The 27,607-nt window shown below is 44.8% G+C and overlaps 1 protein-coding gene across 5 annotated transcripts in view; it reads right to left on the bottom strand.

Moving 5' to 3' along the window:
* The window catches only part of FBLN2 (fibulin 2), a 104,870-nt gene that overhangs the window by 69,558 nt on the left and 7,705 nt on the right, over nucleotides 1-27,607 (bottom strand). For 4 of the 5 annotated variants that reach the window (XM_031049204.2, XM_031049205.2, XM_031049208.2 and 1 more), the window contains exon 2: nucleotides 4,364-5,833. In XM_031049204.2, coding sequence (XP_030905064.1) covers nucleotides 4,364-5,744 — 1,381 coding nt within the window. In that variant the 5' untranslated portion in view covers nucleotides 5,745-5,833. Of the gene's footprint in view, nucleotides 1-4,363; nucleotides 5,834-23,432; nucleotides 23,536-27,607 lie in introns of those variants that run through there. The other variant, XM_031049207.2, reaches the window with a different exon arrangement.

Genomic DNA, 27,607 nt, shown 5'->3' on the forward strand with positions numbered 1-27,607 from the left:
CATGAGGAGATTATTCCAGTGGCTGGCTGTCCTCAGATCTGAATGCCATTGTTGACACAACAGAGACATCTATTTTGCAGCTCTCTCTTAAAACTCTTAATTTTACAGTATTTTAGTCTTCCTCTATCTGAGCCTGCCTTATCTCCATTCACACTATCTTCCTCCATAATCTTACTATCTCAGAACTTCAACTACCAAAGAAACAACTGAGTGCAGTCCCCAGGGGCTGGAATTCATGCTGATTCACACTTGCAGGCCCAGAGGCTTTTCTCTCCACACCCCACTCTCCCAAGGTTTATTTTTATTCCTCAAGTTATCCTAGTTTGAAAGTTCAAAGCTGATTGCTTTCTATTGAAGAGAGAACTGGGATGAAGTAGACAAAGTAGAATCAAGCCTGAGGTAATTTAAAAAGATGTGAAAGAACACTTCACCTGATACCAAAAAATACAACATAATTGCAAATAGCTTGTGTTTCCAAGGTACCATTCATAGCATCCTCCCACCTGTAGGACATGTTATGGTGGCAAAAGTAGTGATGAAGGGTTGGTGTGCTCAGGGAAGACCTCACTGCAGGTCTGCTTCATGGAGCTCATTTCCTGATTGTCCTCAGTGCAGAAATTCAAGGTCATCTTACTCCATGAGCCTCAGGACTAGCAATCATGCAGTAGATGGGCTGTTTGAAACCTCAGCTACATCCTTACAAGTTAGAGAGCCTCGTAGTACCTCCTACCTGATCAGGATTCACATGCCATAAATGCCATTCTCTCATCCACTGCTCTCAGCTTGCAAATTGGTGAGAGCAGTTGGAGAGCAATTACCCTTATCTCTAAAAACAGCCAGAATAAACTCATCCACAACTGGGGATTGGTTTAAGTGGAAAAGTACCTCCATTCTGAAGCACAAAGGTTCCAAGCTAGACAAATTCATACCCAGCCTGCCAAACCCAGAACACAAATTATAACCCATTCACAACAAGGCTCTTTGCAACCTGAGTTATACTGATCAGGAAACAATACTCCACTGGCAGAGCAAGGGGAAATGGGAAAAAAGTGGGAAAATCATAACAAAATTTGACAGTAAGATCTTTAAATACATTTTATCCAACCCTCCCTAGTTCAGGGCATTTTTAGGATGAGGAAATATGGAAACTTAAACTCCCTGTGTTTGCTACTCTTGCAGTAAGTGACAGGGTATGATCAATGTTTGGAAAGAGACTGTATAAAGAGAACATTCTCCATCAATCTCAAAACTTCCCTTGGTGAAAGTACTTAATTTATATTTTCTTAGCAGAGTAAGTACCTCTACTTTACACTTACAGCTCCTTTAGGAATGGAGCAATTAGCATTCGCCACAGAAACTCCAACAGATCTGTACATTCCTGAAGAAAGTTGCTCTTCAACCTGGGTAGGGAAAGGTATTCAGGATCTACAACAACTGCACTCACACATGGGGAAACAGCCCAGCGTTTCCTCTGCAGGGGAGTGCTATGGGCAGGCACTGAGCACAGTGTGCTGGAAACCCCCAGCAGCCACAGGCACCCCTGTCAGAGGCAGGAAAGCATCAACGAGGATCACCCAGCCCTGCAGAGCTGGTGATGTGTGTCGCACCTTGCAAACAGAAACCAGCTCCCCAAAGTCACCCCCGTATCAGTGGGTTTGCAACAGAGCCCATTTCTGTGATGGCTGTGAGTGCTGCTGCTGCCCCAGATCACCACCAGAGAAGGCCTGGTCCCACACAGCACCCAGAGAATCACCACAAGGGTGCAGTGGCACTGGCCCAGGGTGCCCAGAGAAGCTGTGGCTGCCCCATCCCTGGCAGTGTTCAAGGCCAGGTTGGACACAGGGGCTTGGAGCAAGCTGCTCCAGTGGAAAGTGTCCCTGCCTGTAGCAGGTGTTGCAACTGGAGGAGCTTTAGGGCCCCTTCCTACCCAAACCAGGCTGGGATTCCATGAAAATAGACGGCTCCAGAAAAGCTCAGAGCAGCCAAATAAGTAGAGGGGAAAAAATGTCCCCAAACAAATGGCACCTTACAGGAGTCCATGAGTGAAGATGCTAAATGGATCATCTGAGTTGGCTGATGCAAAATACAGCAGTGTAACATCTGGTTGCATATGCTTGTGTCTAACGACAGCAGTTTTTCAGATGCAGTTACTGCTGTCCCTGGGGTGGCCTCAGCAGGACACAGACTATCTCAGGGACCAGATCAGAGCTCAGTGGGAAGGGAACCAGCATGGGTCATACCAAAACACAGGGAAAAGCAAAGTGCAAAAGGAGAATCAAAACTCAGTTAACCTAAGCACCAAAGTCCTCCACATTGTTTCCACCATTAGATTACATATGAGCCATTAGAGATTTGGGAGATGAAAACTCAGCTACATGTAAAACCAAAGTGAGATATATAAAATATAAATAATGAAGCCAATTTTTTAACCAAAGACATCAGCGATCCAGCCACAGTTGAGTTCTTCTGCCAGGATACAGCTAATAGAAAGAACAAATGCAATAGCCATCTAGCTTGGGCTGAATTTTTAGTGAATTCCTGTGAAGTCTTCTATACTTTTTATAGAATCCTAGAATACCAGACTGGTTTGGGCTGAAGGAACCTTAAAGCTCACTCAGTTCCAACCCCTGCCACAGGCAGGGACACCTTCCACTAGAGCAGCTTGCTCCAAGCCCCTGTGTCCAACCTGGGCTCAGACAGTTTTCTTAATTCTGGAGAATTATTACAAAATCCCACCAAACTGGAACAATCCTACTACCACTAACGTGTATCTGAGTGACTCTGGAACAAATGTAAGAGAAGAGCTTTGTGCTTAAGCTGCACAGTAATACTGCAGATTAACTCAGTGTACCACACTGGATGATGCTTTTTGCCACTTGCATTTGCACTAGGCAGATGAAGGTGTTATAGGCAGATAGGCTTATTCATGTTACTCCAATAGAAATGCTGCAATCAGTTCACTACTCCCCTGGAACAATCAGCCATTCACCCCTGTTTGATTCACCTTTCACATAACAAAAAGGAGCTAGAAATAAAATACAACAGGCATCCATGAAGAGAAAATAGCACAGAAGTAAGGCTTGGAGCACAGGAACTATCTATTAAATAACTTCTGAAAGTCTACACTTCCTAATAGCATCCCACTGGATGGTGTGTGTGAGGTTCTTCCAGCAAGCCTGGTTTGTAGAGCATCGTTTTGGTGAAATCCAGAAGTCAAGTCACCTCACTAACCGAGGTATATGTTTACAACAAAAACAGAAGTGGAAGTGACAGAAAAAGGCCACCATCTCCAATCACAGATGTGGCACATCTTTTGTGTGGTAAACAGTCATGAGGTGCTGTTTGTGTTGGACCTAGAGTCCCAGCTGCAAATCTGCTCTCCTCCTAGCTCCTTTAAGCTTCTTGGGTAGATGGACTAGGTAGCTCAAGATGTTGAAGGGCAACCTCGATAACGTGGGAAGAAGTATCACTGTCTAGGGAGTAATCAGTATTCTCTACTCAGACTGCAAGCACTATACATCTGAGTCTCAGGAGAACATTTTGTGCCAATTCTTGAAAAAGAAGATATTACTCTTGATTTGATGAAAAATGAATTGGAAATATGAGCTGCATATGTGCTAATTTCTAGCAATGAAGTTTGCATTCATTACAGTAATGAGCATTGCATAAAGCATATAATCAACACCTACTGAAGATGTCAAGAGGAATCCAGAGGCACAGAGGAAATACGTACACTTGCCACAGTTGATCATAAACATCATAAACTTCCAGCCCCCCAAAAACATAAGGTAAGAGGCAGTCCTTTCCTCCCTACTAGTCCTCAGGGGTATTTGAGTGTATCTATCAAGTTCTTGTACTAACCAGCTTAGACAGCCTTTCAACCATGGGATAAATATTACAAGAAGTGCTGTCAATATTTCTGTAGTGGAAGCACAACGTACCACTTCCTCCCCAGCAAAAGACAAAAGCTACAAATGTCATTACCTTCAGTTGTAATTGGAGGATCCAAGCAGATAACTGATCAAATCCTGGTGTGTAGAGCTAAGATCTTTCTCCAACATCACATTAGAAATTAAAAGCAAGTAATGGAAAGAAAAGGTTGGAGTTCAACAAATCATCACCTGAAATAAAGTCCAAATACCAGAAAACACTATCCATGGTCTGTGAAATTAAAGCAAGGCAGGCAATAATGAAACAGGATCTATTATGTCAAATGAAATACAAACCATCTTCTGACAGAGATCAAAGAAGGTAACTGGTTTCATGCCTGTGAGGAGCAATAAGGAGAAATGAACAGTGGGTATGCACCAACATTATTATGAGTAAATATTCTCTAGGCATCTACACTGGAAACAGTTCTTACCTTCTGGTAACCTGGGGTTAGCGTGAATAGAGTTGGGGTCCCCATGCTCCTCAGGATGGTAACGATAAAGTGTCTGTGACTGCTTTTGGGATGACTGACTACGGTCTTCCTTTAGAGCAACAGGAGAAGAGGTTGTGGCACTGAACTTTACCTTGGGGAAATCATTTCCCTCCTGTGTTTCATGGGAAGATTTTGATGCACTTGGGTCTGTCAAATTCGCCTCTTTCAAGCCTAGATACAGGCTGTTCCCTAGGTCATCTTTTCTGGCATGCTTTTTCATTTTAGAGTGTGGGGCTCTTTCTTGATCTTGTTTCTCTTTGTCCCCTTCCTTTCCCTTTGGTTTCCTCTCCAATTCCTCCATGTGCTTGGGTGCCTCAGTGGTGGCTCTTGTGCTCTCTGGAGGAGCACTGGTGGTTACTGGTGTTCCCTTATGTGTCACTTGCTGGAGCGATGCTGCAGTGGTGCGGGGCACCCTCTTTCGCTCACTTCTCTCTATGGCACTGCGAACTTCAGAGGGGACCCTGGGCACTGGTGTGGTGAGCAGTGCAGCTGGTTCCTCAGTGTCTGGATCACCTGGAGCCAAAGCTGAAGGAGCAATGCTGGTTGGTAAGTAGTCATAATCCTCACTCTGCTCCTGGCTGATGCTCTCTTGCTCTAGGTGGGACGGGTAACTCCTGTATTTTTTTGGAGACTCCACCTGGGTGCTGTCTCCTTCTGGTGCCTCCTGGTCATAGCTGTATGGATCGTCATAGTGCCTTTCGGGCTCGCTGTCCTCAGCATCTATTGGACTTGCAGTGTTCAGGGCGAATGTGTTACAGTCTGGAAGCTGGTAGCACATCAGCTCACCACCAGCGTTCGGGCAATGGCAAACCTTGCATGGGGGCATGTGGAAGGTGTGCCCCGCTACGTACTTCTGACCCTCGTGGAGGCAGCCTATTCTTCCACACTGAGGACACCCGTCTGCTGGCACCACCGCATCGATGCAGTTGGGGGGCAGCTCTGGGCACAGCATGAACTGGCAGCTGATCTTGCCTCCTCCCTTGGGGCATGAGCACTCAGTACTTCCAAAGTCCACAAAGTAAGACTGCCCCTCAGGCACCTTGCCATTGATGAAGCCCACGTTGACACAGTCATAGTACTGGTAGCCTTCACACGTGCAGCCATGCTGCAGGCATGTGGCACAGCACTCACCAGGCTCCAGCACATCCTCGATGCAGTTGTCCAGGGGCTGGCACTCCGCACCCGTGCAGTCTCTCTGGCCATGGGAAATGCTGCTCCACAGCAGCACAAGAAGGAAGGCATTCAAATAGTTCTGCTGCCAGCTCTGGTACCTATCCATAGTCTTGCCAAACAAGCACAGCTCCAGTCCAAACTTGCACATTTAATGTTTTGAGGTTTTTTTTTTCTAGAAGGCTGTAGGTTTAGCTCCGAATCTGCAGTGTTTTCCTGAATTACCTTGTCTCATAGATCCTAGAGTTATGAAAGAAAACTCTGTTAAAGACTTTACTCAGCACATACCCTGTTAAACATTAGAGGCTTTTAAAAGTTGGGACAAAATCCAACATCTGGAAACCTAAGTACAAAATTAATCATAATGTCTTCCAAGCATCATAGGCACTAAGTTTGGAGTTGCATGCTTCCCCCTTGCTCCCATTTTGAAACAGAAAAAGAAAAAGAAAGAAAAAAAAAGGTTTTGACTGTTCTCTTTTGAATCAGTTCACAAAATGTAGATGTTTTCAATAAAAATAAAGCTTTTATATTTCAATGCCTTTTTGTTAATCTTTCTAGCTAAAGAGAGAGATTTTTTTGGCAGATAAGAAGTAAACACACAGTTGTTCCTCTGCAGATGTAAGTTTAAGATAATTTTCTTTCTGGTTTAATTACAAAGACCCAAATCATAAAGATCTTTCTCAGACAAAACTTAGCCTTGAGACGTGAGAATTCATCTGTACACATGTTAATTCAAAAGAGAAGGAGGCTTTTTCCTGCCTCCTTCACCCACTTTGCAATCTTTTGCTCTTCAAGCTTCAGCATTAACAGCTAATTTTTTTTTTGCTTTGGCAGTGCTAAAATAGAACTTCTTTATATATTGCGGTTACTGTGTGGTTAAACATATTAGCTATCCTGTAATACAGATTAGAGGCCGGATCCTCAGCTCACAGAAGCTGCACAGCTCCACAGCACGCCTGTAGCTACAGAGGGATCAACTCTGACTTCATTCAAGTTACAACTGTACATGCACTGGATGTTCACACCAGCTGAGGACATGCCACCATTGGCAAGTACCTCTTATTTTTGACATCAGTAACACCTTACGGTGAATTATTATACTACGAACAGAATATATATAATATATACATACATATATAAATGAACTGGTATAATAACACTTTGTTAAAATGTGCTGAGGAAAAGGAAGTGTTTTGTTTTTAATTACTAAACCCTTTGGCCACAGAAAACTTTAAGAGTCAAAGTAAATCAGCTGGTGTCCTTTGTATCAAAAGCACACTCAAAAAGCTACACCATTAATAAGGAAAATAGTTAAAACCAAAAAAGTTTCCTATACAATTTTACGGGATTAGCAGCCTGATTCTTTTTCCAAAACCTCTCCCATCAACAAAAAAAATAATGACCCATGACCATTATCATTGGTTCAGCAGTAGCAGTCATTTTTCTCCTTGTAGCTGGTGCAGTGCTGTGTTTTGACTTCTGGGTGGGAACAGTTGCTTGATGGCAGGCATGTTTTGAGGGTGTTTTTGTTCAAGGCTTTTTCTGAGCACGTGTTCCAGCCAGGTGGAGGAGGGGAGGCCGGGAGGAAGGAGAGACAGGACACCTGACCCAGGCTAGCCAATGAGGTATTCCATACCATAGCACGTGATGCCCAGGATGCAACTGGGAGAGAGAGAGCTGGAGGGGTGGAGCTCTGGAGAAAATGGAGGAGGGAGCACATGGTGCTCGGCCGGGCAGGGTGGAGTGAGTTATGGGTCGGTGGCTGGTGGGGTGTTGTATTCTTTTTGCTTGTTATTGGCTTTATCATTATTATTTGTAGTGGTAATGGCAGTAGTGATTTGTGTTATGCCTTAGCTACTAAACCGTTCTTATCTCAATCCGTGGGGGCTACATTCTTTGGATTCTCCTTCCTAACTCTCCGGGAGTTGGGGGACTTGGTTTAAACCACGACAGGGGTAAAACATAGTCACATCAGCAAGAACAATGAGCCACACACGCAACAGGAACTCTGCCAGAAAATGCATTCAGAAAGATTACTTCTCCCATTGAAACTGGTCTTCCAGCAAGTGTGTGAGGCGCTTCTGGGGGGGCAAGCTGTGCTGATAAGATATGGACACACTGTGCTGAGAGTTTCCATAGCTCTGACTGCAATCTGAATGACTCCAGTATGGTGCATGGAAAGAGACTTCTTACAAATGCAGGTTTTCCACTATTCATGTGAGCATAGTGGGATCAGTGTGCTAAAGGATACTGGTTGAAGGAAAAATGGCAGAAATATGGCTTAGAAGAATCATAGAATTAACCAGGTTGGAAAAGACCTTTAAGCTTATTCAGTCCAACCACTCCCCAGTACAGCTAAGGCCACCACTAACCCATGTCACTGAGGGTCTCATCTACACGGTGTGTGAACACTTCCAGAGACAGTGACTGCAGCCCTGCCCTAGGCAGCCTGTTCCAATGCCTGAGCACCCTCTGGGGAAGGAATTGTTCCTCATCTCCATCTAAACTTCCCCTCCTTGAGGCTGCTGCCGTTCGTTTCATCCTTTGTTCTTTAGGAGCAGAGACCAGCCCCCTCCTAGCTTGATCCTCCTGTCAGGTAGTTGTAGGGAGTGATAAGGTTGCCCCTGAGCCTTCTCTTCACTGTTTCAGAACTGCTCTCAAACCCAGAATATTGTGTATGGAGGAGAATTTTCAATATGTGGTGCTGCAATTAATTCTTCAGAATGTAGGTTGGGAATTAATAATTTCTCCTACTTTCAGCAGCTTTTCCAGGTAATCCAAATTTGTAATTATGACATAGCTTTAGCTGGGAAATAATGAATGGAAGGACAATTAAAGATAAGCTTCTTCCGTAAGGGTCCCACAGCAGGATGTTGCCAACATCCCCTCCCATTGGTACCTCCTGGCTCCAGTGCTCCAGCCCACACATGTCCCTTGGCCAGACTCTGTGCTGGTGCCAGCTGAGCATAGCTGATAATCAGCACCCATAGGCCACATCAAGGGCAAGCCTGTGTGCATCACCCACTTCATATCCAACCAGCAACTGCTCACTCCTGCTGGTAGTGAGGCAACTACTGCTGCCTGCAAGGTAAATGTGACAATGGAAGTAGGACACCTCCGTGGAACAGTGTTTGCCCTCCAGCTTGTACCTTCAGGTTTCTCAAAACAAGCATTCACTTCTCAGGCATAAACTTGAACTCCCAATAAGAAATCCCCAAATCACCTCATACGCTGAAGCAAGAAGCAGAAAGCCAGTCATATCTATATCTAACACGCCTGGAAGTTCAAGCATGGCTGAGGGTTTATCATGGGACAGTCCCATTTTTGTGAAAGGAGCTGCTCAACTGCCCTCCCCTGTACAGTTGCCTCCTCCTCTCCCCTTCTGCATCCCTGTTCTGCCCAACGGCTCACCTGCTTCTTCAGGTCACCTCCAGTTTTCCCCTCTCGTTCCTCTCCTTTCTCCCTTGCCTCTTGCCCACAGAGAGGCTAGAGAGCTGGTGGCCCCTCTCTGCAGCAAGCCCTGTTCCTGCTCCTCAGCTCTCAACCCTTCTGCTCAATGCCTCATTCAGTCCCTCTGTACCCTTTCTGCTTTAATCATTTCTATATCCCTCAACATTTGGTTTCTCAAGCTACTAACCTCAAACTGATAAGGCTGAAATCCTTACAAATCCCTTTTCTGTCAATAGCACAACAATTGTTCCTATCCTCAGGCTCACTTTCCTTCATTAGAGGCTCCTTGTTTCTAGTACAATGATCCCAACAAAAGTATCTTTTAATTCCTCTCAAGCACTGCATTTTCCCTGTGCTTTCTCCATCTGTTCCCCACACCCATCATTCCCCCACCCCATAAACTTCCATATCAAAGAAACAGTCTCTCCTTCAGGCACTGAGAAAACAGCTTTGAGTGAAGCACAGGCACAGCTGTTGAGCCCCACTGCGAAAGTGCATCCCTCCAAACTGTGTGTGCTCCTGCCAGCCACGCAGCTGATGTGCCATTGCCTCTGGATCTATTCCTTCCCAGTGCTGTAATGATCTGGAGGCAGCAGCTAGTTACTTGCTAATAGCATCAAAAGCTGGAGCCGTGAAATAGAGGTGTCTGCACCAAGAGGGTAAAAACACCACTATCTCTGGAGGATAGGGGAGTCTAACAGTCTAACAGATATTATTGCAATCCTTTGTTTCCATTAAACATTTTAACGCTTTCCTTAATGTCATTTTACAACCAGGACAACAGATTCACCTAAACGAGAATCAAGTCTTCTTACTCTCAGCTCTGTCCTTCACCCACTGTTAACAATGCCATTGACTTTCACTGCTCAGTTGAGATGTCACTACAAATTAAGCCCTGCACATCTGAAATAAAGGTCTTCCAAAATCTCTGTTGAAAGCTTTACAGAGCTCTACAGCAAGATAACTCAAGTGTCACCCCAGTCCTCATGCCCATAAAGTCCTTCATGAACCAGAAGGCTTCAATTTATGCCCTTTGTGGAGCTCCCTAACCCACTGTGCTGCAATGTCTTGCTCTCCTATGGTCTGAGGATTAACCCCTTTGGTATTAGCAAGGCTGTGCTGGGCCACTATTTATTTAGCTGTTGCCAGTCCTGTCCACAGTGTGTGTACTGAGCAAGCACGAGTGCCCATGCACTGGAGGACCAGTACTCTGAACTGGGACTAAGTCCCTCAAGGTCAACAGAAGTAAACCTGTGAAGTAAACCTGTGAAGTAAACCAGCAGTAAACAGAGAATGGTCAGAACACCAAGAAGTTGCTTCTTCCTCAATTCCTTCATTAACAATGATTACTAGGACAGGCAGAGCAAAGACACCTCATGGAAAACCAGCTTGAAGAAGTAAGAGTCCATATGAACATGAAATATAGGCATACATATTCATAGAAAAGGAAATGAGAATGCTTCACACTGCAGATGAAACCATTATCTGTGTGACAGAACATTGAGGGCTAACAGCAACCACCAAAATTGTAACTAGCACTGGCTGAAAACCATCATATTCCTGTCTCCTGGCAGGGGAACAGAACAGAATTTCAAAATGCTTACTTCAATTCAATTTAAGGCCAGAAAGTTATAAATTCTGATGTTTTTGCAAAACAATGTACTCAGAGTGATTTACTTCAATCAAAGCCATAATAAAGTCAAAAGGAAGAATGTTGCCTTGATTAAACCAGTTCAGCTGCATTGCTTGAAAATGCTGATGAAACCAGCATGTTCCCACAGAAGATCTAGACATTTTAAATGTGCAACTTCTTTAAATTAAGAGGAGTATTTTATTAGGAGATTCTTTTTCCAGATGGTTTCATTTCAGTGCTGAACCAAAAAGCTTATTTTAGGTAAGCAGAGGTGACAGGAGGCAATTTCCTTCAAAGACTTCACACAAACACCATCTTTCTGTGTGAAGGTTGCTTCAGAGACAGCAGAACAACAGCAGAATGTGTGCACGTATGGAAGAGATGCTGCAAGATCAAGAGCATTCTTTCAAATGTTCACTGCATAAAGCGAGACAGCCATTTATAAGTAAAAAGTAATAAATAGAATAATTCAGCCTATTGCGGGGGACACCACCTGCATGAGCACCCACTGACCTCCAGCTTTGCAGATGTACCTGCCATTTCACCAGCTACAGACCCCTGCAAACAGGTTTAGACAGAACTGTTATTTTCCCACTTCTCAATTCCTCACTAAACTGCCCTTTTTAAGGATTGTAAAATAGAAATGCTGGTTTGATACACATCATCTCCTGTTGAACAATGTGCAGGGCCAGACATCAGCCTGATGTGAGAGCAGAAGGTGGCAGACACATGCAATCCCTCCTGTGCCATGTCCTGGGAGCATGCTCCTTGCTAGGTGCAACCATGGGATTTGCCACTTTGGTTGTCCATGAATCCACATGCAGGTTCATGCATAGAGAGAACAAGCCTGGCTGTGCTCTGAGCTGTGGGAAAGCAAATGCACTCGTGGCAATCACCACCTGTGCACAAAATAGGTTCATCAGCCCACAGCAATGTAAATGGTTCTCCTGGGCTCCAGGCTCAGACTGTCCATGGGCAGGCACCAAACACAGCCCTGCTCTGTGGAATCGCATCTCTTCTTCATCACGTTAGTGAGGGCATTGCAAAAAGCCCAGCAGCAGTCTGAAGCACGTGTGCACACCCACACTGAACACCCAGGCAAATGTGTTTCAGCAGCCTGTGCATTTGAGCACCTCTCTGCAGCCAGCAGTCTGTCTGCTGAGTTGCCAGCATCTCCTGAATGGCTGCGGTCATAGTTTAGACTAAGGGAGGAAAGAGGGAGGGGAAGGAAGGAAACATCCATTTAAAAACAATCCCTTTTGAATGCAAGAGAAAAATGGAAACTTGTGAGAGAACTTTCTTGTACGAAAAGCAGAAAAAACCCTGAGCCTGGTCACTCCTGTGCCATGCAGTGGATTAGCTCTTCCTTTCACACCCTTCCAATCCGGAACCTGGTGTGCTGGAAGGGCTGGATGGCTGCGCCAGCAGTGGTACCAGCAGTGCTGCTCACTACACGGAGCAATGAGCAGTGCAGAAAGGTTTCCTCCACTGTTCTTACACAACATCCAGTGCACACAGCTCGGCATGTCTGCCTGCTGACAAATGGAATCTGGACGAGCTGGAGCCAGCCTTTGCAGTCTGGGCACCACGGGTGGGGAGAAAAAGGAGAGGGGTAGGATAAACTCCAGCATAAAGCCAATCTCAATGAGCTGCTTTTGCTTATCAAATGGAAAGCATAAGATGCTTAGTCACTTCAGTGCTGTCAACACTCCAGCTCTTGGCAAAATCAGCCTGTTTTCAGGAGTCATAGCTTTTGAAGGCAGTTTTCCTCAACTTTATTTTCAATAAACCATCAGTTACACTTAACTGCCTTTTCATGGAAAAGATTGAAAAGATTGACATTTGGAAGTCCAGAGAATAACTCAGGGAACTCAAAAGTGGGACAAACACAGAGCAAGTAGCATGGGATCAAAATTCACGGAGCTTCCCAAAAGCAGCTCTGATAAAACCTCCCTTTCCAGAAGCAGCACCCCAGGAAGAGATGCTCCCAACACTCTCCAGGACATTCCCAACACCCCAAATAGGAATCTGACATGGTGCAGTAATGGAAAAGCATCACCCAAGGTATTTCAGCTGAAGTACCCAAGTGTTAGTACTAGTGACAAGGCAGCTCTGGGATGTATCCTTCCAGACTGTGCAGCTTGTGAAGCTGTTTCCGAAGTCCTGGAGTGTGAAGGCAGCTTTTTTCCAGAGCCAAGGAGGGGAGAATTGTGTCTGGGGTCTCTTGTGTCAGTGCTCCCTCCCACCCCAGACCAGCCCAAACTAACAGGGCAGGTAGCTGGCTCACTGAAGGTGTCTTGTGCCACTAGCAGTCTCCACTGAAGCAGGTCCAAGTGATAAGCAGGAGTATGGCAGCTGCAGAGAAGCTAAAGAGACATGGAGGAACAGCGGTGAACAGAAACACTATCATGGCGATCACATGGGGCTGGGCATATAATCACAGAATAGTTTGAGTTGTATGGGACCTTCAAAGCTCATCCAGCCCAATCCCCTGCAATGAGCAGGGACATCTTCATAGCAGGTTGCCCAGAACCACATCCGACCTGACCTTGAGTGTCTCCAGGGATGGTGCATCCACCACCTCTTTGGGCAACCTGTGCCAGTGTTTTAGACCATCATTGTAATCAATTTTTTCCTCATATCCAGCCTGAATCTCTTTTAGTTTAAAACCATCACCTCTTGTCCTGTTGCATGAGGCCCTGCTAAAGAATCTCTCTCCATCTTTCTTACAGGCCCCTTTTAAGTAATGAAAGGACACAGTAAGGTCTCCCCGGAGTCTTCTCCAGCTGAACCACCCCAGTATCCTCAGCTATTCCTGACAAGATTGGTGCTCCATCTCTCTGGTCATTCTTGTTGCCTCCTCTGGACCCTCTCCAACAGGTCCATGTCCTTCCTGTACTGAAAGACTCCAGAGCTGGATGAAATACTCCAGAGGGAGTCTCACCAGAGCAGAGAGGGAGAATCTCCTCCCTTGACCTGCTGGCCAAACTCTTCTGGATGCAGCCCAAGATACAGTTGGCCTCTGGGCTGCAAGCACACACTGCTGGGTCATGGTCCCCCTCCCAGATCTGACCCCCTGGTAATGGAGAGCTCAGCAGAGGGGCTGTGTGTGGACAGGGGGACTGGAGCAGCTGAGACAGACCAAGCACAGAGCCTCCAACAAACCAACGGAGATCTGGTTTCTCTCGGGACAACACAAGTGCAACTTCCATGCACAGGAGAATCGGCATGGCCTTGCAGCTAGGCCAGGGTCACACAGCTCTGCTCTCTAGTGAAAATATGTGTACTTGTTACTGATACATGCAGGTTTTTACACCAGCAGGTTTCAGGTGATTATATAGGCACCTCAAAAACACAACTAATCCAGCTATTTCCATGACAGCCAAAAGAATCTGGGCAAAGATTAAAACAGATGAACAGCCACTCAGAAACATTTCCCAAGGCACAGCCAACATAAACTTGTCAAAGCTCCCAAGTTAGGAACCAATTTGCACAGAGAGCATCTCTGTCAGCAGGCAGAGCATGTCCCTCAGCATGCTCCTGAGCACCTCAAGCAGTCATACATGTCTGGACACAGCCTCAGGAAATGTGGCAACACAGCTCCAGTGATGGCCCTGCCCCAGTGCCAACCCCAGCTCAGCTGAACGCTGTCAATGGGAACACTGGTGGCTGCTGTGATAAGGGAAGGGAAGGATTTTTTCCCATTTACTTAAAGAGCTGCACTCCTCGCTTCCCGCTCAGGGACAAATCCGTTTCCACAGTGCTCCCCAGCACATAGATATACCTCTTGATGAGAAACTGTAACTCAAGCAGAGCATAACCCTGTACAGACTCATAACTAGCTCCTCAAAAAGCATCCTTTCAAGGTCCTGGATTACATTTCTCTCTCTTCTCCTTTCTTTCCCTATCTTCCTCCAGGATACTCCAATTCTCTGCCCCATCCAGCATTTTACAGAGCTCACATTCCTGCAGGGCTGCTGCTGACTCCTGCAAAGGAGAAAACTACCTGCAACCTCAAGGACAGTGCCATGCAAAACCTGAGCATCCCATTTCCACTCCCTGCAATTCCCTCTCCTCACTTCTTCTTTCCTCAATGACATGACTATGATGCCTCTTGGAACCTTCTGTAAGCAACAGATTTAAGCTTTGGGTTTGTTTTCTTAATCTAGTCTTCCATTATACATGAGTCCTGCCAGCACTCTGAGCCCCACTGCCTTAAGCACTGGCCAATACAGATGATCTCCTTTTGTTGGGAAACACATTGGAGCACCTTGCACCACAGAGAAGCACATCTGGGCACTACCTGCCTATTTCAGGCAGCCCTTTTGGAACAGCTGAAAATGGAAATTCCCACCCCACCTAAAATACAAATTAGGCAAATTAAAGGCCGCTGTTTGGTGACAGCTTTGCAAATGGCCTTTCCTGCCCTGTGCACTGCCACGTGCCAGACTGGACATAATGAACAACTGATTGCATTGAGAGAAGGCTGAAGGGAACTGCAGCAGCTTTCCCCAGCCTACCTGTGAGGCAAAACTACTCACAGAGGAACAGCGGCTCCTCCATTGCCTCAGCTTCAACTCAGAACTGAAGACTGCAATTTGAGACTCTCCAGAGCAACTTGAGGGGTTTGCTTCATCTTTCCAATTAATCCTAAATGAGAGCCAAAACAAAATGCCAATGCAGGCAGCTTGTAGGAAATAATTCTTTAGTAAATATGTCCTTGCCTTGTCATTGTCATGATTAATAGTGAAATTCTATCTGCTGATGAGATGAAAACACCACGTATAATACAGTGAGCACTCTATCGTCTCTTACTAATTTGGTTCACAGTTTCTCCAGGGCTTCCATGCAGCACTTGACCAACATATCTCCTGTGATCCACAACAGAGTTGCTGCCTACAATTACAATTTCCTTAAGAGCAGACTATGAATCTTGACATCTTCCCCTCAAAAGGCAGAACAATTTTTCACAATGTAGCAAAACCCCCAGACAGACCCAAGATCAAGCCCTTTTCTTTGTGACTCAACAGGATCCCTATCTGTCCCTCAAGAGAGCAAACGTGCTCCAAGCAACCAACTGTAGCAACAAAACAGCTCCTTTCATTAGCCATGCTCTGCTCCACAGCTGAGAAAATACATGTAGGGCTGTCACAGCTGCAGAACACACCTAGCTGAGCCCTGCGTGAGTGGTGAACTGCATACCCACCGTCCTGCCTGTGCTATACCTCTTCACAAGTAATGCTGACACACAGCACACCAGGCCATCGCTGCCCCTGCTGCATGCACAGAGGGCATTCTCTGCCCTGTTCTTCTGGATGAAGGCTGGGGGCACAGGGATGCTGCTGGAGAAGGAAGCCTCCTTAACTTCTTATAAACTGCTAGCTCAAATGTAGGCATCACAAGCACACCATAGCTTGTGATCCTTTTCAGGTTTTGGAGGTGTCATTGCTGTCATCCTCACCTCCACACTTGGAGGAAACATCTCTGTCTCAGGTCACAAGGTTGGCATCTTCTTCATTACAGTGCGTGTTCCAGAATTTTTCATTTACAGCATTTTCAGCCCCCTGTGTAGCCCTGAGCACATGAGTACTGCTGGAATCATCCCCACATTTGCTAGTTCTGCCCTTGACAGTGATCCTGAGAGTTTGCTGTGCTCTAATCTGCACACAGAGTCTTCCTGTTAGAAAGAACAAGCAGGGATAAACAGTGTAAGAAGGAACAGTTGTCTTGACCACTACTTCTGGTGGTAGTATAATGAACCAAGACCTGGAAGCTTCACTGCAGGACAGGTTGGGCAGGAGCTCTATTGCCTGAACCTTCACACAAGAAACATGGATACAGGATGAAATGCATGGCCCTACTGAAACTAGTACCAGTATCACTGAATACTCCTTTGCTTTCCTGCTGCTCAGCCCTATTTCTTGATTCCCCAATCCTATGGTTTTCTACAAGCTATGAAGGAGATAAAAGTTTAGAAATCAACTCCATGAAGACAGGCTGGGAGAAAGATCCAGCTGTGTAATACTGCCCTGAAAGATGTTCAGCTAGTTAATCTGATTGAGTATCTGCCCAGACACTCTTTAGTGGGAAGACAAGGAATCCGTATTTATTTCAGCACTCCCATCCATGCCCTCTCTCCACCCCACCAGCAGACAGTGGGCTGCAGACAGAAGAGTGTCTGTAGAAGTGGATGGGATGCACCATGAGGCACATTGCCAATTATAAATTAATGAAGCCCAGAAAAAGTAGCAGTGTCATTTCTCAGGAACAGTTTCTTCTCATATGGCGAGGAAAGAGCTCTCATACCAGGGTTATTCTAGATACCAATTAAATTCCTTAGCTAAAGCAAAAAATGCATTCTTTTAATGGAGGAAAAACTAGACCATTTGGTTACAATGTTCTCCCAGAAATGTTATTTACCACAGGCATTAAACAAATGGAAATCAAAGCCTGCCATTTGTTGAGCACTTTGAAAAGTTGCAATAAAAAAAAAACTTGCTGGAAAGCAACCTACAATTTTTCCTGATGAATGAAAGCAAATCCCTGTAAATGAAGCTACATCTACCACACTGCTAATCAGTCAGCGGCCACAGATGCAATCCATCAATCAAAACTGGTCCTGCACCAGCTCTCCATAAAAGATAATGGAATTAATTTGGTGTGTTGGATACCAGAATGCAGAAAGCTGCTTCTCTGCTATTCCATCTGAGAGCCTATCCTTCAGAGACAACAATAATGCCAGATGTTACTAACAAGCTACCCTTGCAATACCTCCCATTTTCCACCCTGTGGTTATTCTTCACAGAGACTGTAAAGAGTTGTGGTAAGAGAAGCTGAGAGCTCCTGTGTCTGGAAAGCAAACTACCTGGCACTCCACTGGCTGGGCACGAGGTTGAGGAAGGTTTTGCTCCTCAGCAACCAGCGAGTCCTTGAGGTGATGGGACAAGCAGGTTGGGATTCCATGTACCCCACACACACACTGCCTGGGATCTTGTATTGTATCTGCTGTGGCACACAATTGTATAAACTAAACATGATGCTGACCAAGAAGATGTCTAGATAGACAAGAGAATGTGGACGGATGGTGCTTTGTGCCCTACTTACCCTTCAAGAGATGTCAAGGCCAGTGATGCTCCTTCCTTTACTGAAGATTAAAATCTAAAGAAGTGTTTCAGAGGAGGCATCATGGAATCACAGAATCAGCTAGATTGGAAAAGACCTCTAAGATCATCATACTACATGCTGGAGAAAGCCTGGTTTGTTTCTTTAGTGATAAGACCTGTTCTCTTCCGGGCAGTAAATGTATTTGTAACCAACCTGAAATAGATTTAAAGCTCTTTAAAGGCTGTTATAAAATGGAAGCTCTGACTGGTACTTTGAAACTCATAAAAGCAAACTATCTAGTATTAATTCTTGCTGAAATGTTCCAACATAAACAGATACAGAAACTTGTAAATAAACGCATTTCTTGTAACTCCCCTGGCATGTTTTTGCTCTCCAAGGGAGGCACACAATCCATTTGTCTGCTGCACATGTGGAACTCCAGAACCTAACTCTTTCCATTGATCTCAGTAGCTTTGGACTGGGTCCAAATTGTCCAAGTTGTAACCTTAATGTGGAGGATGATTTCCTGGAGATAGAAGCACTGTTTTTTTCCTGTATACTGTAGAGAATCTCAAGCTGACATACTCAAGAGATCACCAACAGAGTTTGCTGCATGTTTAAAAGCATTCAGCCAACTTCTGCCCTCAGATACACAAATTTAGTTCTTGTGCTCTAATGGTTTGTGGTTCTGCACCATATTTACCCTACAAACCAGAACAATTATTAGAAGAGCAAATTTGGTTTACTTTGTAAGTTAAACATTACATTTTCTGTTACCACAGGAAGCTACCATGATCTGCTGTGTAAACAGGCAATGCATACTCCTGAATATTTAGCATCATAGAATAGTTAAGGTTGGAAAGGACCTTAAGATCATCTAGTTCCAACCGCCCTGCCATGGGCAGACACACCTCACACTAAACCATATCACCCAAGGCTTCATCCAACCTGGCCTTGAACACTGCCAGGGATGGAGCATTCACAACCTCCCTGGGCAACATATCCTCCCCATCCTAACAGGAAAGAATTTCTTCCTTATATCCAATCTAAACTTCCCCTGTTTAAGTTTGAACCTGTTACCCCTTGTCCTGCCACTACAGTCCCTAATGAAGAGTCCCTCCCCAGCATTCCTATAGGCCCCCCTTCAGATACTGGAAGGCTGTTATGAGGTCTCCACGCAGCCTTCTCTTCTCCAGGCTGAACAGCTCCAACTTTCTCAGCCTGTCTTCATATGGGAGGTGCTCCAGTCCCCTGATCATCCTCGTGGCCTCCTCTGGACTTGTTCCAACAGTTCCATGTCCTTTTTATGTTGCGGACACCAGAACTGCACACAGTACTCCAAGTGAGGTCAAGTTACTGATCATCAACAGATACAAGTAAAACCATGGAAACCTGCAACTAAAGGCAGAAGACCTACATTAAAAATCTCAGCAATCCAGAAACACTGACACTGCAGAATTTGGCTTTATTCTGATGGGGAAGATACTATGGTTTTATGGTATCTAGCAACTTGCAAGTTTACCTGCTGCCCAGAACAGAATAGGTGTCACCACTGCAGAAATCAACCAGACTTCTCCAACCTTTGTGAGGAAAAGGCAGCTCCTTTCACACTGAACAGTAAGCTAGCCCTGTGTTCTGGTAGAGCATTTGGGGAAATGAACACACTGGTGTAAACTTTGCTTTTCATGTTAGACTACACCCCGGTATTCTGTCAATGCTGGAGAGAGAACCCAGCGCAATCAACTGATGAGAGTGCTATTTTTGCATCAAATGTGTAGCTGCAGGTAGTCACACTAATATAACATGCTGATTGAATATTTTTATGTTAGCTTATAGAGGTGCATAGAATCTAAACTTCTTTTCCATTCACAACATCTTTTTTTTTTGTAGAACACATTAACCAAACTATAAATGGAATCTGATTTTCATTGCAATGAACAATACTCCACTAAGGTGGTACTGACTAGTGCACACAATTATGGTGCATGTATGTATGTATGTATGTATGTATGTTTTGGTCAATCTTTCCGTGGAAAGGGAGGAAGCTAGTTTATTTTCCATCTGAAGAAATCTTACAACTGTAAAGATGACTATGCAAGGGGAAAGAAATCATTAATACAACAGAAGAAAGAGCTCATACTCCCCCCTTCCATGCTGCTTATGCACAGTCCAGCACATGACTGACAGGAAAAATTAAGATGACTAAGTCACTAATCTGGAAAAGATAAAATAACATCTCCCCAAAATGACAGAACACTTGGTACTTAAAAAGCAACCCCCACACCCCAATAAACCCAAACACGATGGAAAGTAAAGCGAGCTGAATGAGAGGTACCCCAGCTTCCCAGCTCCTCTCAAACTCCTCCCTTGTGTTTCCACAAGCACAAGCTCCATCTAGCAGAAAGGGCACCTGCAGAGAGGCTTCCTGAGGCACAACCTTGCCTCACCCCACAGTGATGTTACACATTCTGGCAGCTCAGCCAGACCTTCCCACCAGCTGCCTCATTCTGGAGGCTGGGAGAGGGAACGGTTTCACAGCATTTGCAATACTATAAAGGTACTACAATTTTGCAGAATCAGGTTGCCAATACAGTGACCTTGGGTATTCAAAGTACAAAGAACAAGAATAGAACAAAGGAAGGGGACAATGAACTAAATTCTGCAAAGATCACATGTTCAGTTTAACTTCAGTTTTCTAGAAGTCACTTCACTGATGAAGCTTCCTATACAGTCAGTGGAAAGGCTGGTAAAACTTCAGAAGGCAACTAATATCACTGATACTCTCTTAGGCCCCCTAATAATATCACTGATACTCTGGTTTTGCCCCCTAGGTGTGAGCTTGTTTTCATGAACCATGCAGGGACCTTACATGATTAATCATCTAATTTTCAGGTAGATAAAGCTGAAGAGCTTGTGATTTTTCAGTTTGCAAAGGAAAACTCTACAGGGAATATGAAAAAAAAGTATAGAACTGTAAGACAGACAGATAAACTGAAGAGGATGTTCCTTCAGCAAACGCTGACCTCAAAAGTGCAGAGGCCAGTGAAGAGAAAGCAATCATTTCCCAAGAGGCCAACTGGAAGAATCTCAGAAGAGCTCTGAAAAGTATGGATTCCATCACCCTAGCACTTCCTGGTCATTTAGAAGAATGGAGAAGGAAAGTGGAGCAACTTCTCACAATGCTACCAGTCCTCTGTTTGACCTTAACTTTCATGGAGGGTGCAAGATATGCATTGCAATGGAGATGCTCAACTCAGTTCTGCAGGGTTGGCTACATTATATATTGACATGAGGAGGACTGCCTGGAACTGCATGTTCATTGCTTCCACACTATTCTCAGAGAGTCAAAGCTCTATAAATCCAACAAGACCCAACTTTATTGCATGGAGACATGATGAAGCCATAGCCAATCTATCTGACTGTAAATGTAACATACTTCTGTTACACACAGACTAGTGTCAGTACATATTGATCAGGTTATACACTGAGCACTGCCTTCCAAGCCCTACTATATAATATCGCCCATTGGGAATGTTTAACCAAAGTAAGTGTTCATTTAAATAAAGGTAAGCTATAGCTTTCCACATTACCTTCCAATGCACACTCCCACCTTAGCCTGCAGGCACTGGTTTTCCTTCAGTAGAGAATTTCAAGTTTGATTCTACCCTGTTTATTTTACACAAATGCTATTCCTTTCTTACAGATGGATATGATCTATTAAAGACCTGGAATATTTTATCCCATTGCAAAACTCATTCAAAAGTACCATCTGTTCTTCCTGCAGGGGCACAGTAATGCCAGAAACTGTTTAACATTCCATAAATTAAGACCACATAATGGATAGCTCATTGTTAAAGTGAAGGAAGGAATCATTTGGAACCTGATGACAGACATTTTGCTGGGTTTTACTTTAAAAATAGTATCCAGTGTATTATTTTTGGTTTGCTGCTTTAAAAACCTCACATTCAGTATTAGACAGCAAAGGCATGTGGCAATCTAGCCCATCTTAATCCCTGGCTTTATCCCCACTTCCATCAGTGCCAGCAGGGTCCTTTCTAATAACTTCAGAGGAAGGCTTGGACTGGGCCAGTGGGTTAGAACAGACTCACTGAGAAACCAAATTCTGCTCTCATTTACCCTGGTATGTGTCTGTTGTATCTGCAGGATACACTTCCTAAGAGAACAGAATTCAATCTTCAAGAGCCATTAAAATACATCTTATTTTATAATGTTACACTAATATATCACACACAGCGCTCCCCACCCTGCCTTTCACTTATTGGGAAGAAACCTCAGCCAGAAATGAACTGCCATTTGCTATTCCTTTCTACATCCAAGTGCTAAGACATGCATATGTTTAATGAATAAAAAGGCTGGACATAAAATCCTGCTATGAGTATGTATCACTGGAGTCAACATTCAAACAGCCTTCATTTGCCATTCATACAGAGAAACCACAGATGTAAAAAAAGAAAGTTTACAACAAAAAGGATAAACCAGGCACAGAAGAGCTCAACAGTGTTTAATTGGAACAAAATGGCACTGTGAAACCCTCCACCCGAGAGTGGGGCTCAGTGGCACTGTGCCCGGGGCTCCAGGCTGCCTGGGGACATGTGGTCCTGCTCAAGTGCAGCCCCTGTCACACGTGCCAGGAGCTGAGCTGCACGTCTGCACCTCTGTAACCACAGCACTGCTGTGGACGGGGGCTGTTCACCACCAAGACACAGAAGCAGGTGACACTCACACACTCAGTTACGAGAATTAGCATCCAAGAATTGAGCTATATAAGTACACAAGTCCTTATTTAACACTATGTGTGTAAGCACAGAGTTATTATCATCTCTTGGTGAGGCTCGCTCATCGCTACAGTAAGATTTGCAGAAGCAAAGCACTTTCAGCACAACCATTACTATTCCCAGGGACAATGAATATATTTTTCCATCACATCAGATCCTGGCTGGTGGGGGAAGGGCAGGAGCGGAGGAAAGGGGGAAATGCAACTTGAGAAGTGGTAAGCGTGTCAAAATCTAAGCTACTTGGAGATATTTTGCAGCACAATCATCCTTTATGCTTGTGCAACGCGGCTCATATGGCTCACATTCAGCCTGTCATAGTGAATCATTGCTACTTCTTGACTTCCATTAACAAAAACAAACCTTACTTTCGCTGCAGTATGTGAGGTAAAATGCCCCAAATTCCCACTCAAAAGGCCAGAAGCGACGTTAAAAATAATTGTTTTTGTAAGAAGCGCTTCTGAGGAGAAGAGGAAGAAAAAAGCCCATGAAGATCTAACTAATGGCACAAACACGTGTTGCTTATGGAGTGGCTTGCAGAAGAGAAAAAAATCCTGACTGAAAAAACCTTTGTCCAGAAGCAGACACAGCTTTAGCAGTGCTAACAAAGCCAACCCACACGGATCTACTTGAGTCTTTAAACTTTATCAAACAGAAGAAACTCAGCAAGAGCTTTAGATGAATAGTTAGAAAGGAAATCTGGAAAACAAAGTACAGAAGCAGAGAAACACAGCCAGATAGAATCTTTGCAGCTAGCAGAACACAGGCACACAGCAAAGCCAGCACTCAAACAAAGTTCTTTTACACTTCTCCCAGTAAAGTTGCAACAAATGGCCAGTTAGGAAGGGTTTCTGCTGACCTGTGGATGTGCAGCAATGCGGATGCAGGGAGTTTTCCTATCACCTTTTGTTCCCAGCCATTTCAGCTGTGCTCTGCTCCAAGTGCTGCTCACACTCCCAAATCCCCTTTTCCAGCTCTATCTTAGGAACTGCCCAGATTTTGTAGTGTAATCTGAGCAGGGAAGTACCATGTGCCTATGATATGGTTAATTCTCTTTTTACCCCCCTCCCCAGTGCCTAAAGAAGCTGTTTCACATTTCAAAGCCCTCCCTATGGCCGCCTGACCGAGGTAGGGCCAGGGCAGCACCGGGGCTGTCTGCTGCACCCAAATGGGGCCCTTAAGCAGCTTGTTCCCACCTACCAAACTCTGGGATGGGGGTCACTGGGCCAAGGAGGCATTTGTCTCCTCTTCCCTGGGTGCCCAGAGCAGAGGGGACTGTAGCCCACACACTGAATGGGGCCAACCCTCCTTGCTAAGGGCCACCACCCCCATGCTGGGGCCACCACCACCCCTATGGCTGATGCCAGGGGCCTCCACTGAGATAGCTCTGGTGAGGCCCAGTGAGATGCCTCGAGACCCAGCAAAGCCTGGGCAGCTGGTTCAGGGTCTTTGACAATGAAGATGTTACATGGGTCGAGCTGCAAGGCTGCCGTCCACTTCTCTCCAGTGCTGCTACCAGCTAACTGAGAAACAATCTGTTTTCTGCCAATAAAACAAATCTTTCTCCTACACAAAAAAAAAATATAAAAAATTGAAAAGGTGCCTCTCAACTTTCTATTCTTATTGATCTACTTCTGGCTTGTACTTGCAATCATCATTGTGGTTAATGATGAGAAGTCTACACTCCAAAGAAGAAGAAAATGCCTCTGTCCTGGGTTCAGCAATAGCAATCATTTTTCTCTTTCTTAGTAGTTGGTGCAGTGCTGCGTTTTTGACTTTCAGCCTGGGAACAAAGCTGATTCTGGGTTGCCCGCTGAGCTTAAACCACGACAGCCTCTTAGAATCATAGAATAGAACAGAACCTCTTCCCCAGTTCTGCACAGGGAAGAGTAAAAGCAGTTGTGAAACACACAGGCACAGAAAAGGCATGGAGAAGAAAGGCAGAGTAGCCCTCAATTGCTGTCACTCCTGCTCACCCAGCCCCAACCACATCACCAGGTCCTAAGTGCTGTGCACCAAACCCAGGTGACTGACAGCTAGCACCAGTCTGGTGTGGGCTTTTCCTTGATGTTTAGGTCTTGAAAATGTAAAGTGCAAACTGTTATTTCCTTATTTTCTTGAAAGCCAATTCCATTAAATCCCAACATCAACATGGTCAATGTCTCAAACACTGCAAAATCAAGTTACACAAGGAGGCTGAAGGACCCCACTTAAAGAAAAGGGAGGTTTCTACTATTCTGCCAGCCACAGGCAGATGTGAGAGGCAGCTGTAGCTGCTGTGAAACAGCTGAGAAAGGGCTCTTAAAAGAGATTAAAGTGGAGCAAAGATCTTGGAAAAGCAAGGATGTAAGGCACAAAGATGGCAGAAAATAAAAAAGCTGGGGGAGGAATTTTAACTCTTGGCCAGAAGAAACCAAAGCAACTTCATGTAAGGAACCTGCTTTTTACGTTCTTGGCCTTGGGAGTAACACCTGCAAACATTTGTGTGAGATTTCTAATAATTGCATTATGCATCTACAGAGGTTTCCCTTCTTCAAACTCTAGCCTTCATTTTAATGCAAAGGTGCTAGTTGCAGCTTCCCTGTTGCATAATTTACTAAGACCAGCTATGTTTGAAATCAGCATGTAAAACCTGACATAATGTACTCTGTAAGACTATGTCAGAGAAAAACATGCATTCTTCAATGATGAATTCAAGATCTCAGCTTGGAAACATGAACTTGATCAGCAACTGCTTAGAAAAAAGCAACAAAAAAGAAGTGAAGTGATCTCAAAGGTTAGGAATTGCAGCCAACAGACATCTCTCTTGCTGGCTGGCTGTGTTTCCGTCCACAACTTGTACCTGTGCCAGGCACAAGCATCACCTTCACTGTGCCCAGGGTACTGCTCCATGGTCCTCACCCCATTCAATGGGACTCTACACTCCCCATCCTGACTCCTGACAATGATCCTGGTGTACCTCAAGCCCTGCAGGTCTGGGCTAGGTCGTGAGGCTGCACAGCGAGGGTGGGTCACAGCTAGCTGCAGGAAGCAGCTCTTCACTGCTTGCTTTCATTACCCCCCTGTAGAACAGTCTATAATTTCCTGAAATGATGATTAATCAGATCTTATTTTCTTCTAAGGCAGTTAATGAACAGCCTTAATGAACAGTGTCTCAGTAATTCTGAAATGCCAAAGGAACACTTTTGTGACAACCAGCAGCTACTTAACAGCACAAGCTAGCATCACAGCAAGAGCCAGTCTGGCTGACAGGGCAGAAGATACATGACTAGAAGGTCCTTTCACCAACAACATCACCAACTGCTCCAGACAGTCCCTTAGAGCTCAGGTGCCCTTTACTGGCCACTAAGCATTCCAAGTCTGGGTGCACCACCACCACCCTCCCTGTTTACTCCCAGGGCTTTTCCTTTTCCTTCCTGCACTGCAGACTGCAAAACTCCTCCCTTTCCCAGCTGCAAAGGGAACCAACGAGTGCCTTCAGCCCATCCCCTGTGCCCATCACTACTCCTCAGGCCTCTGAGCAGTGAGGAGAGCCAGAGGACTGGTACCTCTGGCTGGGATGCTGGGAATGAGGGCAGCACATGGCTACAGCAGCCTGACACCCAGCTGAGAGAGCTTGAACCTGTGCATTCAGCAGGGCAGCGGCTGCTCAGTTCATATCTTCTCCAGACAAAACCCATGAATGCTTGGTTTTGGTCATATAAATCAGGGTAAGATTAAGATACATAAACACAACTTAGTGCTGTATCCACCCAGCAAAGAGCAACTCTTTTAAAAGAATCCATAATCTTGTTTTTGAAGTATTTCTTCAGTGGGAACTGTGCTGGAGCAAAGAATGCAAAACTCCAACGCTTCCAAGAGAGGGTCATGTGAAATTACTCTATTTCAAGATTTTTCCAGATCACTAACATTTTGATTCTGAGTGTATTGGCAAGCATCTGCCAACAAACCATTTTTCACCATCAGAACAGACAAGTCTTTGCAGTTTGTAACTGTCCTCCTTTCCAGGTTGAGAAAAATAAGATTTTGTAGAGAACTTCTGCAATCTACAATGACACTGCGTATTTTTTTCAACTAAAAAGCACCCTCCAAAAGAAGAACAAAGAACATCCTTTGTTTCAGACAAAGAATTTCAGGAGAAACCACAAAATGTTCAAGCAAAACTTTAAACATTTGATTTTCCACCCCTTTTGCCAGCAGTCTAAGTTTTCCCATAGTTCTAATATCAGTGTCAATAGGAGGGGAGAGGAGGTGGGTCAGATGGATGACACTCACTCTGCAGCTTCAAGTCCGTGCTAATTGGATGTGGATGAGAACAGGATGTAATTTGCAGAAAGCAGTTTTCTTTAACTTTGTTTTATTTTAATGAATTAATGAATTTTAATTTTCCTTCATTTATCCATCAGGAAAGAATGCACAGAAAAGCAGCTTGAAGCTGTTCAGAGCATCATTACCCAAACCCTGGGCTCCGCTTCTGCCTTGTCCTGCTACGAACTCCTCGTTCTATGCCTATCCTTGGGACTTATGGGAATGCCGCATGCTGGGCACTCCCAGGGAAGGGCCCAAAGTGAAGGGTGTTCCTAATGGCAGATGTTATTTTGGCTCTTTAAAGGAGTTTTCAAAAAGCAGGCTTAAAAAGCAATGGAAACATTTCCTTTTAAACCCAGTGGAGACTGTTTTGTTTGAAATACACACACATGCTTGCCTGAACACTTCCCTGCCTCTTTTAGTGGGTTTTTCCCAGTACAAAACCATACCGCAATCGTGGCAGCATGTGGAACCTGAGCTGTGTGTTAAGAGCACCACAGTGCCCAAATATACAACACAGTGTTAGCCTCAGAGCCAAGGAACCACAAACTAGAGACATGTAACCAAGAATCAGTATGAAATACATGCAACTGTCTAGTCTACATCAAAGTGCTAAGTTATTTTGCACTCTTGACAGAAGGAGAGATAATAGTAAACACAAATACATCCAGGTGAGTTTCCTTTTTGATTATGAGCATCTAAGTTAATTCTATTTCAAAGTAGAAA

This window comes from Melopsittacus undulatus, chromosome 9 (genome assembly GCF_012275295.1).
Source record: "Melopsittacus undulatus isolate bMelUnd1 chromosome 9, bMelUnd1.mat.Z, whole genome shotgun sequence".
Classification (NCBI taxonomy): Eukaryota; Metazoa; Chordata; class Aves; order Psittaciformes; family Psittaculidae; genus Melopsittacus; species Melopsittacus undulatus.